The sequence below is a fragment of the Pristiophorus japonicus genome, chromosome 16 (assembly GCF_044704955.1).
Source record: "Pristiophorus japonicus isolate sPriJap1 chromosome 16, sPriJap1.hap1, whole genome shotgun sequence".
Taxonomy (NCBI): domain Eukaryota; kingdom Metazoa; phylum Chordata; class Chondrichthyes; family Pristiophoridae; genus Pristiophorus; species Pristiophorus japonicus.
In genome coordinates this window covers 105,416,831-105,436,804 of record NC_091992.1, presented here as the reverse complement: position 1 = coordinate 105,436,804, position 19,974 = coordinate 105,416,831, and the positions used below count along the sequence as shown (strand labels likewise).

At 42.7% G+C, this 19,974-nt stretch overlaps 1 protein-coding gene across 6 annotated transcripts in view; it reads right to left on the bottom strand.

Moving 5' to 3' along the window:
- LOC139226697 (matrix-remodeling-associated protein 7-like) overlaps window positions 1-2,922 on the bottom strand; it is a 137,625-nt gene extending 134,703 nt beyond the window's left edge. For 3 of the 6 annotated variants that reach the window (XM_070857648.1, XM_070857651.1, XM_070857649.1), the window contains exon 1: window positions 2,382-2,920. In XM_070857648.1, coding sequence (XP_070713749.1) covers window positions 2,382-2,792 — 411 coding nt within the window. In that variant the 5' untranslated portion in view covers window positions 2,793-2,920. Of the gene's footprint in view, window positions 1-2,381 lie in introns of all 6 variants that reach the window. The other 3 variants (XM_070857652.1, XM_070857650.1, XM_070857647.1) reach the window with 2 other exon arrangements.
- Window positions 2,923-19,974: the final 17,052 nt, after the last annotated feature.

Below are 19,974 nucleotides of genomic sequence, written 5' to 3'. Positions count from 1 at the left end.
AAATGTTGTTGAGTCCATCCTATCCACTTAATTTAGAAGCAGAACCAGCACATGTAAAATCACTAGAAAGATAGCCAGATGCACCAATTGTAGAGGCAAAGTTTTACTCAGTGACAGTACACCAATATATGTTTTAATACCAGACAACTAGAATCCTTGCAGGGGTTGATTAACCATAATCTTTTCTCCCCTATTCACTTTTCTCAAAGCACTGCAAATTGAAATGCACTTCTGGAATTAATTTGCAAATTGTGAAGTAAACTGCATAAATTAGTAGACCACACCAGCAAAAGAATACAGCAAATGAATGCCCTGCCCCACCACAAGAAAAACCAAGCCAGTTCCTTTCTTGAACTTGAATTTCCTTCAAAAAAAAATATACAATGTCACAAGATTAAATAAACCAGATAGATGAACCCGCCCCAAGTATTCCTGTGCAAAAAGCCATCACTTCCACTCTCCAACTCAGTTGATTCAAATAGAACATTAGGGTGATTATGTTCAATATGCTGAAAGGAATGCCACTATTTTCACAATATAGGTGTTTAAAAAAAAGTGTAAATAAATGGATTCAAACTATTTGTATCCAAAAGCAGGAGGTTCTTTTGAATACTGATCTATAGCCTGGATAAGATGCACACCACTTGTGTGAATATTGGCCCAAGACTTCGGGTACAAATGTACAGGAGCTGCCTATCTAGTTTGCTGTGTGTGGCTCCAACCAGAATCCTTCTGCCCAGGAGAGAGCTCTTCAGATGAAGACCTGGATGCACAAAGCTCTGTTGCAACTGTTAATGTAAATGTGGAAAGCACAGGCAGGAGTGTCGAGACTCCTAAACATTTAGAACAAGGGCTCACAAGGAAGGATTATACTTGCATTGGAGGCTGTTCAGAGAGAGTTCACTAGGTTGACATGAAGATAGGTTGAGCCTCTACTCATTGGCATTCAGAAGAATGAGCAGTGATCTTATTGAAACATAAGATAATGAGGGGGCTTGACAAGGTGGATGCAGAGAGAATATTTACACTCCTAGGGGGAAACCAAAACTACAGGACATAGTCTCAGCATAAGGAGCCACCCATTTAAAACCATGGGGAATTTCTTTTCAGAGGGTTGTAAATCTATGGAATTCTCTGCCCAAGCTGTGGAAGCCAAATCATTGAATATATTTAAGATGGAGATACAGATTTTTGAGCAATAAGGGTGTAAAGCATTATGGGGAGCAGGCAGGGAAGTGGAGCAGAGTCCATGATCAGATCTGCCATGACCTTATTGAATGGTAGAGCAGGCTCGAGGGGCCAAATGGCCTCCTATTTCTTATGTTCTTACAAGGTCAACTGGGCCCTCGAGCACCTTTGAAACCACACATTATACTACAGCAGAGTTCTACTCCATGTGATGTTGAACTAGTCACCTCCTTGGGGATCTCACGCGTCACATCAAACAAAATTAAGAATTACGAGTTGCGGTATAAACAAAGGGCCAGTTCTTGTTCTGCAGCTGGATAAGCAAACTTACGGGTTTCGTTTAGATCGGGTTAATGATAACCAGAAACCAACAATCACGATTTGCACCAACGCTCCGAGACGTGCGGAACCAGTAAGTGAACTGTCCCCAGTTCCCGGAGATGGGGGGAGGGGGAAAGAGGATCTTGGTCCCGTTCCACCTGCTGCATGGCCAGGACAGCACTGAGATTCGGAGCAGCCGGGTGTGGCAGACCAGACTGCGAGCTCACAGCCACTCCACCGCTCGGACCATTTTTGTCTCGGTGCAATTTGGCAAACGAGGCATTTGCAGCCAGAATACAGACTGGTGTAGTTAACTCCCCCATCCCCCCAAAAAAAAGTAATCGCTTGCAGTCAAGTCTCCTGCAGAAGTTTTATATATTAAAGTGCTGTCGATTAAAAATGTAAATATCAGTGATTGAGACAATGCTCGCAGGTTGAATATTGACCATCTCTCTGCGGCGGCGGCGGGGGGAAGAAAGAGAAACAGTTCTTGAGAGCTTAGAAAGTGGCGGAGGGCGTGTAGTGGGGAATGTGCCGAGGCGTGGGAGAGTGCGGCAGAAGATCTATTGATCGGGAGTTGGATGTGGTGCCAGGCAGGTCTCCAATGCAGCAGTGGCGCAGCCCAGCCTCTCCGCCCCAGTGACACCCAGCCCGCACCTTCCCAACACCAGTTGTTGCTCAGCCTGCCTGAAACCGCAGCGTTACATTTATTAAACAAAATCTTGAACCGGTACTGGAGACTTGGCCACATCTGGATTCCTGCTCCACGTCACCTTGCTAAATAACTGCAGAATGACACAGACACACAGTCCGTAATATTCCGTGCTGCAGCCCGAAGACCATTTGCAACACAAGTGATCGGATTCTTTTACCTTTTTAAGCTTCTCCTCGGGGTGACTGGGCTCCTGCTTCGCCTCGCTAGTTTGGGGGCTCTTCTCTGGCGATGCGAGCTCCTTCTCGGACTTCTGGTTGGGGTCTTCGCTCTGGAGTTTGCTCTCTTCAGCCCCCAGCTCCTCCACCGTCACCTTGCCTTTAGCTTTCCCCGGCTCGTCGACGCTCTTCTCCGCCCTCTCCTCGCTCCCATCCTCGGGATGCTTGGCTTCTTCCCCGGCATCGCCGGCCGGCTCCTCTGCCGCACTGCTCTCGGCAACTTTACAACTGGGCGCCTCGTCCTTAGCGCTGGCGTCGGAAGGTCGGAATTTCAAATACAGAGAGGCGATAAGAACAGCCAGCACAGTGAAGAGCAGCGGCACGACCAAGTAAGCATCCACAGCCACCTCCATCTTTTTTTTCTGAAATAGCTGAGCACCAAAGTGAACGTATTTCGCCCGCAACTGCGTTTAAGTAGCTCTGCCGACGGCTAAAGCTGCTGGTCTAAATCACAGATGACATGTCAAGATGAATCGGATTTGGAAACTGATCGTCATTTCCTTCAGCCCGCCCTCCACACTGGTATTTAAATGCACCGCTGCCTCAAACATCATTGGCCATCCGCCTGCCCGCCCCTCTCGTTGACTCCATTGTTCTCACGCCGAAAGTGTGTCTTTGTCTGGGGTTCCTTCATGGATACAATTAAGGTCTTTCCTGATTTTTCAACATTTGCACATTTTACATCCAAAACATGGTATCCTATGTTCCGTTACAGAGAATGGTCTGCTCGGACTATAACTCCCTAACGGTTTCTGGCACCTTCATGGAGCAGGAAGAGATGGACAAACATTAATCTCAATTAACAAGCTTGTTTGCTACTTTGTTTTTGGTTGATAGGGAGGCATTGTCGGTGCGATTGAATCTTGGCAGCTGGTTCAGTCAAACTGGACATCATATTAAGTAGGCCAGACAGTGCACTTTTATTTAATGTTTTAATGCTTCTTTCTATTACTTGATGGAAATGATCTGTTAACGATGTTTCCACGAATGTTTTCTCCTCCTTTCCTCTTTTATTAATGTGCTTGTTCAGTTATGAAGAAAGTGTGTCAACTGTGGCTCAGATGGTAGCACCCTGGTCTCAGAGTTAGAAGTGTTAAGTCCTGACTCGAATGTACTGACTTACACGAGACACATGCTGACGGTCACTCAGGACCTGCACCTTTAATTCCAGCTCTGCAGTGCTGCACTTGCCTGAGACCTCCCTTTATATACCTCAGTGGGACAGGTATGGAGTGTCTCCTGCAAGTGCACCCCTGGTGGTAAGGTATGCTTATTGTTACAGGTCATATCCACTTACAGTCATGTATAGCATAGTAAGATAGTTATATACAGTAATGTGAGACACATGACATCACCCTCCCCCAAGGTCTTATTGCCTTTATAGATTCAGTCTCTCAGGTGGTCTGCGCTCGCGCGTGCAGCGTCTTAGTTGTGGTTCAGTTGTTTGCCTTGGTGCCTGTTTTTCATTCGGTGTGATTGCTGGTATCTTGCCTGGGTCTGTTTCATTCGGTGTGATTGCTGGTATCTCGCCTAAGCTGTCTGCTGAGACTGCCCTTTCCTCAGGTTGTTCCACCTGTCTGTCCACCAGGTGTGGTGTGAGTTCCACATTGTAGTCTGCCTCTGGTTCTTCAGTGTTATCAGTGAATCTAGTTTTTACTTGGCCTCCATGCCTCCGGCAGGTTTGGCCATTATCCATTTGTACAACCAGTAGCCTGTTTCCCTCTTTGTCTGTTACTGTCCCTGCAAGCCATTTGGGACCGCGGGCATAGTTTAGCACAAACACTTTGTCCCCGATCTCATTCCACCTCCGCCTCGAATTTCGGTCATGGTACTCAGTTAGCTTTTGATGCTTAGCCTCAACAATTTCATGCATGTCTGGGAGGATTAATGAGAGCCTGGTCTTTAAGGTTCGTTTCATCAATAGTTGCGTGGGGAGAACCCCAGTCAACGAATGTGGACGAGATCTGTATGCCAGCAGCAGTCGCGACAGGCGGCTCTGCAGCATGGGACCTTGGATTCTGAGCATGCCTTGTTTAATGATCTGCACTGCTCGCTCCGCCTGGCCATTGGAGGCCGGCTTGAAAGGTGCCGTCTTAACGTGATTCATACCGTGGTCAACTATAAAATCGTGACATTCTGCGCTGGTGAAGCACGGACCATTTTCACTGACCAATATGTCAGGAATGCCGTGCATTGCAAATGTGGTTCTCAGGCTTTCCACAGTGGTGGAGGTGGTGCTCGAGTTTAAAATGGTGCACTCGATCCATTTTGAAAATGCATCAGTGACTACAAGAAACATTTTGCCCATGAATGGGCCCGCATAGTCTACATGCACCCACGACTACGGTTTGGTGGGCCAAGGCCAGGGGCTTAGGGGGGCCTGCCTGGAGGCATTACTGAGTTGGGCACAAATGATGCACCGATGGACGCAGAGCTTAAAATCCGCGTCAATGCCAGGCCACCAGACATGAGATCTGGCTATGGCCTTCATAAGGACGATCCCCGGGTGCTCGCGATGGAGCTCCCAGACAAACGCCTCCCTGCCTCATAAGGGCATAACTACTCGGCTGCCCCACATCAGGCAGTCTGCCTGTAGTGAGAGTTCATGCATGCGCCTATGGAAGGGTTTGACCTCCTCGGGGCAGGCATCGCGAGCCTCTGCCCAGTCACCGGTTAAAACGTATCTTTTAACTGGAGATAACGTGGGGTCGCTGGTCGTCCAGGCTCTGATTTGGCGAGCTGTCATGGACGAACCTGTGGATTCAAAGGCATTGATTGCCATGACCATCTCACAGTCCTGTTCGTCGGACCCTTCTGTGGTCGCCAGGGGTAGCCTGCTAAGCGCGTCTGCACAGTTGTCAGTGCCTGGTCTGTGCCTTATCGTGTAGTCGTAAGCCGCCAGCATGAGTGCCCACTGCTGAATGCGCGCCGAGGCGTTGGCGTTGATTGCCTTGCACTCGGATAGCAGGGACATGAGGGTTTTGTGGTCGGTTTCTAACGCAAACTTGGCTCCGAAAAGGTATTGGTGCATCTTTTTGACACTGTACACGCAAGCGAGCGCCTCCTTCTCAACCATACCGTACCCGCGCTCCGCCCGCGAAAGTGACCTGGAGGCATAAGCAACGGGCTGCAATTTACCCGCATCATTGATGTGCTGTAAAATGCACCCGACCCCGTACGCTGACGCATCACACGTAAGGACTAACTTTTTACTTGGGTCAAAAAAGGCTAAAACACTCTTGGAACATAGAAGGTTGCATGCCTTATTGAAGGCGCGTTCTTGGGCATCCCCCCAAAACCAATCACACCCCTTTCTGAGTAGCACGTGGAGAGGCTCCAGCAGCGTGCTCAAGTTCTGCATAAAGTTCCCAAAGTAATTGAGTAGCCCGAGAAAGGCGCGCAGTTCCGAGACATTCCGGGGCCTGGGTGCCAGGTGAATCGCTTCGATTTTGGATTCGGTTGGGCGGATTCCATCAGCGGCAATCCATCTGCCCAAAAATTCAACCTCAGGCGTGAGAAACAGACACTTGGATTTCTTAACTCTTCGGCCTACCTGATCCAATCGACTTAGTACTTCCTCAAGATTGCGGAGATGAGAGTCAGTGTCCCTGCCCGTGATGAGTATGTCATCTTGAAACACAATCATCCCCGGGATGGACTTGAGCAGACGCTCCATGTTGCGCTGGAATATAGCAGCTGTGTACAAATGGGCATCGATTGTACACAAAAAGGCCTTGATGTGTGTTGATGGTGGTGAGTAGCTTAGACTCTTCCGTCAGTTCTTGCGTCATATACGCAGATGTGAGGTCAAGTTTCAAGAAAAGTTTTCCTCCAGCCAACGTGGCAAATCGGTCCTCCGCTCTGGGCAGCGGGTATTGGTCCTGTAGGGAGACTCTGTTTATGGTAGACTTGTAATCCCCACAGATTCGCACGGATCCATCAGGCTTCATGACGGGGATGATGGGGCTTGCCCAGTCGCTGAATTCCATGGGAGAAATTATGCCTTCCCGCAGAAGCCGGTCCAGTTCGTTTTCAATCTTTTCCCTCATCACATAAGGCACAGCTCTAGCCTTGTGATGGACCGGACTGGCTTTCTGTGTGATGTAGATTCTAACTTTAGCCCCTTTTGAAGGTGCCCACACCTGGCTGAAAGAGATGTTCAAAACGGCTTAGAACTGTTGAGCAGGAGGTCCATTCCTCTGACGACATGGTGTGAACATCATCCCATTTCCAATTAAGTTCTGCTAGCCAACTTCTCTCCAACAGGGCTGGGAGATCCCCGAGGACAATCCATAGGGAAAGTCGGTGCACCGTCCCTTTGTGTGTGACTGAGAGCATGGCGCTGCCAAGGACTGTGACGATTTCTTTAGTATAGGTCCTTAGTTTGATGTCGATCTTTGTGAGTTTTGGTCTGTTGCTTTTGTGCGGCCACAGCTGTTCAAATTGTTGAACGCTCATGAGGGATTGACTGGCCCCCGTGTCCAGTTCCATGTTGACGGGTATCCTGTTGAGTAGAACCCTCATCATAATTGGAGGCGTCTTGGTGTAAGAACAGTGGATATTGATCATGTTAACCCGCTGTACGTCGGCGTCCTGTGCACTGTTCCAACTGTCTTCTGGTCCGCTTTCCGACCCTTCCGATTCGTATACCAGCTGAGCTGCTGTTTTTCTGCACATGCGAGCCAGATGCCCTGTGTCGTTGCAGTTTCTGCAAACAGCATGCTGAAATCGACACACCCTGGTTGAGTGCCTTCCCCCACATCTCTAACACAGACCGTTTCCATTGTTTCCGAAGGATGAGTTGCATCTGGCTGATCTCCCTTGAGCTTCTCTCAATCTGTTTTTGATTGCTCGCATTGTGGGTTGATGAGGTGTGATCGGCTGTTCATGTGGCCCTTGATTTTGATTGCTTCTGGCGCCACTGTCTGCTGTTGAAGGCCTTCTCTCCTGCCTTTGTCTGTGTGTGGGGGTAGCGGTTTGTTTCACAATGTGAACCCATTGTTCCGGTGCCTCGTTGGTTGTCATACCCGAAGTATAGATCAGCCTCGTTTCTTCTTCGCCTGCCAAGAACATCTGTGCGACCAGTGCTGCTGCCTCTAGAGTCAAGTTCTTAGCCCCTATAAGCTTTCGGAATATGCCTGCGTGGCCTATTCCTTCAATAAAAACGTCTCTCAGTACTTCTGTCCTTAGTTCATTGGGGAACTCACATGAGCTAGCCAGCCTCCAAAGTTCCGCCACGAAGTCGGGTATGCTTTGACCCACACAGCGTCTATCATTGTAGAACTGTGTCTGGCCATGTGTAAGCTGCTTGCTGGCTTCAGGTGGTCTCTCACCAGTGTGCTCAACCCCTCAAATGACTTGCTTGCTGGTTTCTCGGGTGCCAGCAGGTCTTTCATTAAAGCGTATGTTTTCGAGCCACAGCTGGTCAAGAGATGGGCTCTTCTCTTGTCTGCCTTATCATCGCCCAGCCAGTCTTTGGTCACAAAGCTTTGCTGGAGCCTCTCTATAAAGTCATCCCAATTGTCTCCAGCATTGTATTTCTCATCTGAGCTGTTGGTAGCCATTCTGTGGATTCTGTGATCCCGTAACTCGTTGCCACTATTAAGTCCTGACTTTAATGTACTGACTTACACGAAACTCATTCTCAAGTCAAGGTCACTCAGGACCTGCACCTTTAATTCCAGCTCTCCAGTGCTGCACTTGCCTGAGACCTCCCTTTATATACCTCAGTGGGACAGGTATGGAGTGTCTCCTGCAAGTGCACCCCTGGTGGTAAGGTATGCTTATTGTTACAGGTCATATCCGGTTACAGTCATGTATAGCATGGTAAGATACAGTTATATACAATAATGTGAGATACATGACAAGAAGGTTGTGGGTTCAGGTCCCACTTGAGCACAAAAATCTAGTCTGACACTCCAGTGCAGTGCTGAGGGAGTGCTACACTGTCAGAGGTGCTGTCTTTCAGATGCGATGTTAAACCGAGGCCCAGACTGCCCTCTCAGGCGGATCGTACAATATCGAGGCACTTTTTCGAGGAGGGGCAGAGGAGTTATCCACGGTGTCCTGGCCAATATTTATCCCTCCATCAATATCAATAAAACAGATTATCTGGCCATTAGCACATTGCTGTTTGTGGGTGCTTGCTGTGCTCAAATTGCTTGTGTTTCCTACAAAACAGTGACTACACTTCAAAAGTACGGCATTGGCTGTAAAGCGCTTTGGGACGTCCGGTTGTCGTGAGAGGCGATATATAAATGCATTTTTTTCTTTATTATATTGTCTGCTGTATGTTTCCAACTTTTTGTGTTTCTGTTTCAGATTTTCAGTAAAATGTTCCCTTAAAGGTAGAGTGCTATTCTGTAGCTGTCCTTTGAAAGCTACGGGGATTGCTTCGAATGCTCCTCCATCACAGGATTTCAAGAAGATGAAGAACAAAGCTATGCCAGGAACATCAGATGGCACAAGAGGCAGACGACTGCATCTGCCCTTGTTCTCGCAATCGTCCCTCCAGACTCGGGCATAGCGACCTGGCAGCGGTTCAGCAGGGAAGCAGTTAGCGAGCCGTGCCATCTGCTGCAGGAGACCAAGGGGATAGTACTGCCACTGGCAATGGAGCTCCTCAACGTTTATGTCAGCAGCGATATGGCAGAGAACAGGCAAATGCGACCAAATTAAAACAGGCAGTTTTATGTTGAATGTCGTTTTCGATATTCCATGGGTAAGAGTAAAGCTCTCCATAATTGTAAACCTACTATTTATTTTTAATGCTCTTCTTAAGTGGAACGAGAAACTTCGAGCCAAATTGCTCACATCAGCATTCCGTGATAAAACGCTCACTATTTTCACGTGAATCGAATTGACAGTGCAGACTAGGACTCTGTGAAGCGTGCTAATATGATTTCGCACTTGAAGTATAGATGCAAATGTTTAAGTTACGGCACACCTCATATGGGATGTAAATATAACTAATCCGAAAGCTTAATGTAATTTGGAAATTATAGCTCGATAGGAAGAGTATGAGAGTTGATAAGGGGCAAGTCAATTAATATTAAGGAATTGGTTTCTGGAAGTGGTTCCAGATGTTTTGACGAGATTGGTGTGAAACCAGAGTACACGCAATTAGCCTCAATCGCGCAGGAAATGGTCACACAAGTGAGAAGTCAAAAGCCTCACAACATCTATGTGGTGAGCTGCCTCCAAATCAGTCTATGCAGGGTCAATCTAACTGAACAAAACACAGAGGAGCAGTTCCATGGGGATTAGATGGTTTAAGTATGAGTAAATAGGTCACATGGCTAACAACTGTTGGTCTTTAAGAGGGTCTACAGCACAACTGGGAAGACAGCCGGACGATATATTAGGCGTTGAAAAATATCTCAATTCTTGCACCAGGCCACAGTGAATGTGATGCACTAGATTTACAACAGCAGCAGGTTTATATACCCCACCCCCCGGAAAATAGGTTAGGAATCTGCTGTGCTAAACTGCAATGGATACGAGGTCCCCGAACGTTCACCTTTTATGTGGCAGATTATTGAGTCTCTCTGACTTAATTGTCTCTTTCTCTGATTGCTTGTAAATATTAGCCCATTTTGACAAGACCGGCTAAGAGATGTTTTTCAATCGATGATTATGACAAAGAAAATATAAATAGTCTCAATTCAATATCAAACAAAGAAGCTTGTATTTGAATGAATGACTTGGCCTCTTCTTCAGGTACCTGGGCACCCAAGCTGGATTATTTTCTGTGAATGAACCTGACTTTTAACCTCATGTACTGTGAAAGAAAGGAATAAGTCAATACCACCATCAATTATCGATATAAATGCTTCATTTTGGTTTCAGCTAGCACTGATATGACTTGTGGCTTCTGTGTCACCTTCCATGGCCTAGAACTTCACTGTTATCAACTTGATTTTATTTGGAAGGTTAACTTTAAATTATTTTTCTTCACTGTGAACACGTTTTGAATAAGGAATACAATGAGTGTTCTTTTCCATAATTACAGCAATGGAGTGAATTTACTTACGACAGGTTTAAGGACATCAGTATTGACTACAAACAAAATTCCTAAAGAATCCTTGGGTCCTTTTACGAATGGCAGAATGCTAGCTATAGACACTGACATCGCCATCTTTTTATAGTATTTGTTTCCAAGTTTCTGGTTCTTTTTTGTAATATATAACATATGCATTTCCTTCACTGTTACAGATGTTGACAATTGGGCATTGGGTTTTACTGTCCATTTCTGGAATAGAACGTTTACAGCTCACACAGTTAAAACTTTTCTTCTCATATTTACCTGAGATTTTTGAAGTATTTTCTCCATTCTTTGTTGTTTTTTTACTATGTGTGACGTGCAGTTAACCAAAACAACTTGGAAAAAACACTCCTTTTTCAGCTTAATTGGTGTTACTGCTGCTGCTGGCAAAGTAATTAAGAACACACAAACATGAACAGTCCGCTGAATCTTAAGTTTCAGGAGCATTCTAAAGTTAGATGTATACTTTGTTGAATTGACAATTGCATTTCTCTCATTCCGAAGATGATTATCAGGGCTAGAATTTTCACTCATTCATAGGTGGAAAATCTAGACGAATAGGGTAAATATTAGCTGCTTTCAAAATGAAACATTTCTCATGTTTTAAAAAAAAAGCTTACATTTATACACCTGATCACATCTTTCAAACATTGTAAAGCACTCCACATACAATGAACTACCTTAAAGTGCAATTACTGTTGTGACATAGGGAATGTGTTCTTCAAAATATGTGCAATATTTAGCAATATGGATGCAATCTTTGTGCCAGACATCTATACACTGGATTTTTACACCAATAAATAATTCATACATGGAAATCTCACAAATCCAAATCACTAGAGAAATAGGCTTCTATGTTTGACAGATCGCTTGATTTGCAACTGTTAGGCTGGATTTTGAAAATCTAGGAAAGAACATGTTAAATACTATTTAAGGGTGACAGCGCTGCCTTTGACTAGTTGCCATTTAACGTGATGACCAGGTGCCAATGCTGAGTTACTGCACTGTATTCAAAACCATTATACAACGGCACATTGTCAGTTTTACCGGCAGTGCACCGAGTGATAAATATGGGATATCCCAAAATTGAGGAAAAAAACTTTGATGCAACAGATGGAATTATATTGTATTTGCCTAAATATGAACAAGATTATATTATATTGTTTATTACATTGCTTAAGGCAAGATGCCAAGACAAAACAACTATCTTTTACAGTAATAGGTAAAATAATTTTGTCGGAGTCAACTGATAAAATGGTGGAAACAAACACGTTGTGACATTTTTATGCGGTTTATTTTTTTGTTTTATATTTAGCCGGTGTTATACAGGATGTTCCTGTACAAATCACTAAAGTACAAAAATCATTTTAAGTTCAATAGATACATTCTGCGGAGTAACGGCTCAAGAACTGGGAATTCCAATACAAGTAGAAAATAGGTTAAAATATTTTACAGTAGTTTGAATCTTGTGTGGCCAGAAAGCAAAATGTATGTGACTTAATGCAGTCAGTCAACCAGTGAAATACAATAACCAACACTTTAAATAAATCACAGCGTGAGACAGCCCATGAGCACTGGTACACCATTGCTCTTCCAACCAAAAGAATAGAGCGTATATTCTAATACACACTTTGCAACCTGTCTTTCAGGCAGATGAGTGCGTATGAATCTTCAGGTAGTGGAGTACTCAATTTCTTTAGGGAGAGAGAGAAAACTCCGACTGGACAATCATAGAACAGTATAGAGAAGACAGTGGCTCAGACCATTCTTCGATTAAATGATCAGTGGCAACCTTTAAGTACAATGGTATGATAAATGTAGAAATTCTGCGTCATGTTTTAAAGGAACAAAGAACTAAAGATAGATGTATTTAATGTAATGCAAATTCGGCATTACTTCCGTTTAGTATCCTTCAATATTTATGGTAAAGCAAGAATTTTTTTTAAAGCAATTTATAGAGTTTCACAAACAGCAATCAAGTTGGTTGCCTCTGAATGCTCGAGAGATCATCTTGTCCATGGGCGCATTAAAAATGATTGGTAATGAAACTGCATCACGTGCTCCTAACATATAAAAGATTTCATGTGTTCATCTGAAATTTCTCCCTCCACTACATTAGTGGGAGTGTTATCTTCATTTATTTGAAATGGTTTAATGCATTCACTATAATGTTGGAAAAAGGAATTTCAGATGAAAACAAAGCATTTGTACACTACTATTATGTGGTGCCATTTCAGGGTTATTCATTTTAGTATTCTTCAAGGTGAAAGGTGTCAGTGCTCGTGAATGGGTAACATTTTCACACGATTCAGGAATTAAATTTACTGTTTCGAGATGTGCCGCACCGAGTGAGACATTTTTCACAACCCACACAAGCCCACCTTTGTGGCAGTGCTGACTAAAATGACCATGATGAACAATTTTGTGTTTCAGACCTCACACTATTAGAATTGGAACCAAGACGACACTCAAGGCCATACCAGTCATTTAATTGTGTTTCTTTTAAATAACTGATATATGTATCAATTTTTATTATGCAAAGTTGTCTGCAATTTTATTTCAAGAATTATATAGCTCCCTTAATGGAAACAAAGCTAGCTGATATCACAAATGTGGCTAGTTTCCTGAATTGTGGAGCTGACCGATTATGTTCAGCATTCATAGCTACTTCACCAGATACATGCTAATGATTATATACATTTCATTTGGTATTCTCACACATACAAAAAAAAACCTTAAAACTAATGTGCATGACTGCAAATGTATTCAGACGTAACTGTCAGTGACAATATTGAATGGTAGAGCAGGCTGGCGGGGCCATATGGCCTACTCCAGCTCCTAATTCTTATAAACTGTGATTATGGGATTATTTACAACAAAATGTACATCATGCATTTCTAAGGTTCTTTTAAAAAAAACATCTCAAAAGCAAAAAAAGAAAAGGGTAATTTTTAAAATTTAAGTATATTCTAAGTACTAATAAATTGCATTCTATTTACGATGTTAACTGGGAGACTTACAGTTTGAAAACACATGTATTAGGTACCGATAATCCTTCTTGAAACATGATAATGTTTTCAATGGCTCATAGATAATTACAACTAATCACTAGCTCAGACAAATTAAAGTTTTTTGAGCAATTATTGCTTCAGCTTTCATCATGTATTCTAGCATTCTGTTCATCACCAGACAGTATTGCAGCTGATTACTCATCGAACAATTTTTTGTGCACTTCATATGTCAGATCTATAATAAGTGATTTACCATACTTTGTAGGTGGAATAGAGGACTACCTCCATTGCTAGAGAGATTCAACAGAATTCAAACCATATTTGTAAAATTCCATTTTAATATTCTTCAATGGGGTATTTTGGTGCTAGGGAAAGGGGAACATTTTCACTTGCTCCAACAGTCAAACTTCACACCAGTCTCAGAAGAACAGCTATTCATACACCAATGTGACAAGACCACTTGATAGTTCTCTGAAAGATAAAAGCCTAGATAACAAGCAATGCAGGTATTATTAATCATGATTGTGACCTTCACCTTTCTCATTTACCTCCTGAAAATTCTTGGTATTCATCAATTACTTTAGATTCACAATAGCCATCCAATTCAACCAACTCTCAAATGCATGGGCTCGCTCGATAAAGCTGCTCTATTGCCTAAATTGAGGAGGCACAATGGAGTGGATGTGTCCCTCTAGCTACTACAGAGTCCCAAAACAGATCTGCAACATGTGAGGTGAGCTCTTACATGGCTGTAAAGATGGAATCAAAGTTTATTCTCAGTTTTAGAACAATACGTTGTGGAACCAACCAGGGATCTATTTTAGATCTGGTAATGCGTAATGAGACAGGATTAATTAAATATCTCATAGTAAAGGATCCTCGAGGGAAGAGTGATCATAACATGATAGAATTTCACATTCAGTTTGAGGGTAAGAAACTTGGCTCTGAAACTAGTATCTTAAACTTACTTAAAGGCTATTACAAAGGTATGAAGAGAGAGTTGGCTAAAGTGGACTGGGAAAATAGATTAAAAGGTAAGATGGTAGATAAGCAGATATTTCATCACACTCAACAAAGATATATTCCAGTGAGTAAGACTCTACGAGAAGGATGAACCATCCGTGGCTAGCTAAGGAAGTTCAGGATGTTATCAAATTGAAAGAGAAGGCATACAATGTTGTGAAGATTGGTGGTAGGCCAGAAGATTGGGAACATTTTTAGAAACTAGCAAAGGATGACTTAAAAAAAAGGAGAAAATAGATTGAGAGTAAATTAGCAAGAAATATAAAAAGACAGTAAGAGCTTCTACAAGTATATAAAAAGGAAGAGAGTAACTAAAGTAAACATTGGTCCCTTCGAGGGTGAGACTGGGGAATTAATAATGGGAAACAAGGACATGGCATAGACTTTCAACAAATTTTTATATCTGTCTTCATGGTAGCAGACACTGGAAGCATCTAACTAGTAGATAATCAAGAGGCAAAAAGGAGGAACTGCAAACAACAAATTAATGGGACTCAAGGCTGATAAGTCCCCTGGACTTGATGGCCTGCATCCTAGGGTCTTAAAGGAAGTGGCTGCAGAGATAGTGGATACATTGGTTGCAATCTACCAAAATTCCCTAGATTCTGTAAAGGTCCCAGCGGATTGGAAAACCGCAAATGTAATGCCCCTATTCAAGAATGTAGGGAGACAGAAAGCAAGAAACTATAGGCCTGTTAGCCTAACATGTAATTGGGAAAATGCTGGAGTCCATTATTGAGGGAGTAGTAGCAGGACATTTAGAAAATCATAATTCAATAGAGCAGAGTCAACATGGTTTTATGAAAAGGAAATCATGTTTGATAAATTTATTTGAGTTCTTTTTAGTGGATGTAATGAGCAGGTGGATCAAGGGGAACCAGTAGATGTAGTGCATTTGGATTTCCAAAAGGCATTCGATAAGGTGACACATAAAAAGGTTATTGCACAAGAGCTCATAGTGTTGGGGGTAAAATATTAGCATGGATCGAGGATTAGCTAACTAACAGAAAACAGAGTCAGGATAAATGGGTCATTTTCAGGTTCACAAACTGTAACTAGTGGGGTGCCACAGGGATCAGTGCTGGGGCCTCAACTATTTACAATCTATATTAGTCATTTGGATGAAGGGACCGAGTGTGCTGTAGCCAAATTACCTGACGATACAAAGATAGGTGCGAAAGGGAGTTGTGAGAAGGATACAAAGAGTTGGCAACGGGATTATAGATAGGTTAAGTGAGTGGGCAAAAATTTGGCAGATGGATGATGATGTGGGAAAATGTGAGGTTATCCACTTTGGTAGGAAGAATCAAAAAGCAAATTATTTAAATGAAGAGACTACAGAATGCTGCGGTAGAGAGGGATGGATCTGGGGGTCCTCGTACATGAAACACAAAAGGTTAGCATGCAGGTAGAGCAAGTAATTAGGAAGGCAAATGGAATGTTGGCCTTTATTGCAAGGGGGATAGAGTATAAAAGTAGGGAAGTCTTGCTACATCGGTACAGGGCATTGGCGAGACCACACCTAGAATACTGCGTACAGTTTTGGTCTCCTTATTTAAGAGGGATATACTTGTATTGGAGGCAGTTGAGAAGGTTCACTCGATTGATTCCTGAGATGAAGGGGTTGTCTTATGAGGAAAGGTTGAGCAGGTTAGACCTATACTTAAAGGAGTTTCGAAAAATGAGAGGTGATCTTATTGAAACGTAAGATTTTGAGGGGGCTCTGCAAATTTTTGCCCACTCACTTAACCTATCTATAATCCCCTCGTGGGGGTATCTAGAACTAAGGGGCATAGTTTTAGAATAAAGGGTCACCCATTTTAAATGGAGATGAGGAGGAATTGCTTCTCTGAGGGTCGTGAAACTTTGAAATTCTCTACCGCAGAGAGAATATATTCAAGGTGTAGAAAGACAGATTTTGAACCACAGGGGAGTCAAGGGTTATGGGGAACATGCAGGAAAGGGGAGTTGAGGCCAAGATCAGATCAGCCATGATCTTATTGAATGGTGACGCAGGCTCGAGGGGCTGAATGGCCTATTCTTGCTCCTATTTCTTATGTTTTTAGTAGGCTGGCTCTGTTGCCAAGATTTACAGGAATAACGATTGTATGAATGTTAAACAGTTCTAGCCTCAAGGAGAGAGACATGAAAATCAAATATTCAGCATCATGTATAGCTGATGGCTACACATTGTCTGGTGCCTGCTGTAGCATCAGTCGAAGATAGCACAATCATCAAGGTTGATCTCAGTGTAGCATCATTTGACATTCCTGAGGTAGGAAGCTTTGACAAGGTCAAGTTTTACATACGTAGGTGACTTAAGCTCTGATACCAGAGCAATTGCTAAAGAAAGGCCTACAGCTAGAGATTGAGGTTATGTGTGCTACAAAATACTCCAATGCTTCCTTCGCCTTTCTTACTAAGACTTTCGGATGAGTCGTTAAACCCGTCTGCTTTCTCAGGTAGACGTCACAGATCCCATGACACGACGTCAAAGAAGAGCGCGGGAGTTATCCCCGGTGTCCTGCCCAATATTTATTCCTCAATCAACATCACTAAAACAGATCAGCTGGTCATTAACACATTGCTGTTTGTGGGCAAATTGGCTGCCGTGTTTCCTACATTACAACAGTGACCACACTTCAGAAGTACCTAATTGGCTGTAAAACACTTTGGGGCGTCCGAAAAGCACTATTAAATGCAAGTCTTTCTTTCTAAGACAGAAGAGCTTCACTAAAATGAAAGCAGAGACTTCAACATTTAATTATGAGGAACAGAAATAAATAGGACTCTTCCTTCGAACAATGGTTAAGAGGAACACTAATATAAGTGTTCAAAATTATGATGTATTTTGATAAGTAATTAGGAAAAAATTATTTCCAGTGGTCAGTGACTCAGGAACTAGAGGACATAATTTAAAATTATCACCAAAAGAATGAAGAGGTTAGAAGAAATATTTTCATACAAACATTTGTTTGGACAATATACCAGAAACAGAGGTGGAAGCATAATACATACCTTTTGAAAGGGAAGAGGATAAATAATTGAAAAATACATTTAAAATGGCATAAGGAAAGGGTATTGGAAATGCTAATAAGTTAGCTCTATCAGAGGGCCAGCATTGGTTGATCTTCTTAGAGAATAATGCATGTAATAAAGTTGTGGAAAATGAACTAGACTATTCTTAATTCAAAGTTATTTAATTCAAATTATCTGATAATTAAAATATTTGAGCACTAAGTTCCTATTTTTCTGCTTAAATGAAATGGTTCGATAATTCAAATTGTTTCAATGCAAAAATCACTTTCAATATTAGTAGATTGTATTCTGGATGTTTAAAATGCACAAGAAAATATTAGTTGTAGTACTTTTCCACAGGTTTTGGTTTGTCTGTATATGAAGTGAAATTCTGTTTCGGTAAAGTATAAAAACGAATAAATTGGGGAAAAGGCTGCAATGCAATACTAATCACTACTTCTGGTATGAGCAGAGATCAGGAAACTAGAGAATGCTCAGCCAAGAAATTTGGGACAAAGGTCACAAGTTGCATAATCACCTTAACTAGTAGTTGGTGCACATCATGACAATAGGTTCATTACCAAAGCGCATCCTCATTTATTAAAGCTTTAAAGTACCATATGTGTAGACCAAAGAATTGTGGACATATTTTTCATATTGCCTCAATAATTATTCAAATATATATAATGGAATTACTTCCCTACTAGTCCCCACAATTAAAGTCCAAACTCTTCACCTCCTTTCCTGGAGCCGTCTTAAAGCTAGAGAAAAATATTAAATACATGTTCAAATTTAGTATAGCTTCTGCAGAGAAACAAATCTTGCAATTTAAATGTGAATTTCTGGCTATTAAACACAGTTCACCACTGAACATGCATTTTCAGTTTTGGTGCATAGTGTTCACTGAGCACGAATTGATACTAGTTTTGTGATTCACTGCAAAATGTAGTTGTTAGTTGGGATTAAGAGTTAAATTCCCCTTCATTTCTCTTAAAGGTGCTGAACTCATGCTGCTATCAGCAGCCCTCTTGTATCTCACCCAAATAACCACTCTTTGTGTGCAAGTCGTGATGTCAAGTGTTGGCAATCTGTCCCGATATGGAGGGGAACGTGGCCAAGCCTGATAGCACACACTTTTCTTTCAGCAGAGGTCAAAGAATAGCCCTGATTGCTGCCCCAGCTGAGTAGGTAATAACACAGGCTAACGATCAAACCTGAGGCCTTCTGGTCTGCATGCCTTAATGCTATAGATGACACAAAACTTGGAAGTATAGTGAACAGTGAGGAGGATAGTGATAACTTCAAGAAGACAGACAGGCTGGTGGAATGGGTGGACACATGGCAGATGAAATTTCATGCAAAAAAGCGCAAAGTGATACATTTTGGTAGGAAGAACGAGGAGAGGCAATGTAAACTAAAGGGTACAATTCTAAAGGGGGTGCAAGAACACAGTGACCTGGGGGTATATGTGCACAAATCGTTTAAAGTGGCAGGGCAGGTTGAGAAAGCAGTTAAAACATATGCAGGATCCTGGGCTTCATAAATCGAGGCATCGAGTACAAAAGCAAAGAAGTTATGAACCACCTTTATAAAACACTGGTTCGGCCTCAACTGAGTATTATGTCCAATACTGGGCACCACACTTTAGGAAGGATGGGAAGGCCTTAGAGAGGGTGCAGAAAAGATTTACAAGAATGGGTCCAGGGATGAGGGACTTCAGCTACATGGATAGACTGGATAAGCTGGGATTGTTCTCCTTAAAACAGAGAAGGTTGAGAGGAGATTTGATAAGAGTTCAAAATCATGAGGGGTCCAGACAGTGAGAAACTGTTCCTATTGGCAGAATGGCCGAGGACCAGAGGACACAGATTTAAGGTGATTGGCAAAAGAACCAAAGGCGACATGAGGAAAAACTTTTTTTTTAAATGCAGCGAGTGGTTAGGATCTGGAATTCACTGCCTGATAGGATGGTGGAGACAGATTCAATTGTGGCTTTCAAAAGGGAACTGGATAATTCCCAGAAGGAAAAAAATTGGCAGGGCAATGTGGAAAGGGCAGGGGAGTGGGACTAGCTAAAGTGTTCTTGCAGAGAGCCAGCACAGGCTTGACAGGCCTCCTTCTGTGTTATAACCAATCTCATTCTATACTGAGCAGTACTGTTTCAAGTGCACATTGGGAAATCTAGAGTGATGTAAATTTAACGCTTAATTTTTTTGCTTTGGAACTTTCAAGTACCAGCTAATCACCTCCAAAGAGAAACAAGAGCAGCTCATCAAGACTAAAGCAAAATACTGTGGATGCTGGAAATCTGACATAAAAACAGAAAATGCTGGAAATACTCATGTCAGGCAGCCTCTGTGGAGAAACAGTTAACGTTTCCGGTCGATTTACTTATACTACTTTCAATTTAGTACATTGTATTCGCTGCTCGTGATTCTG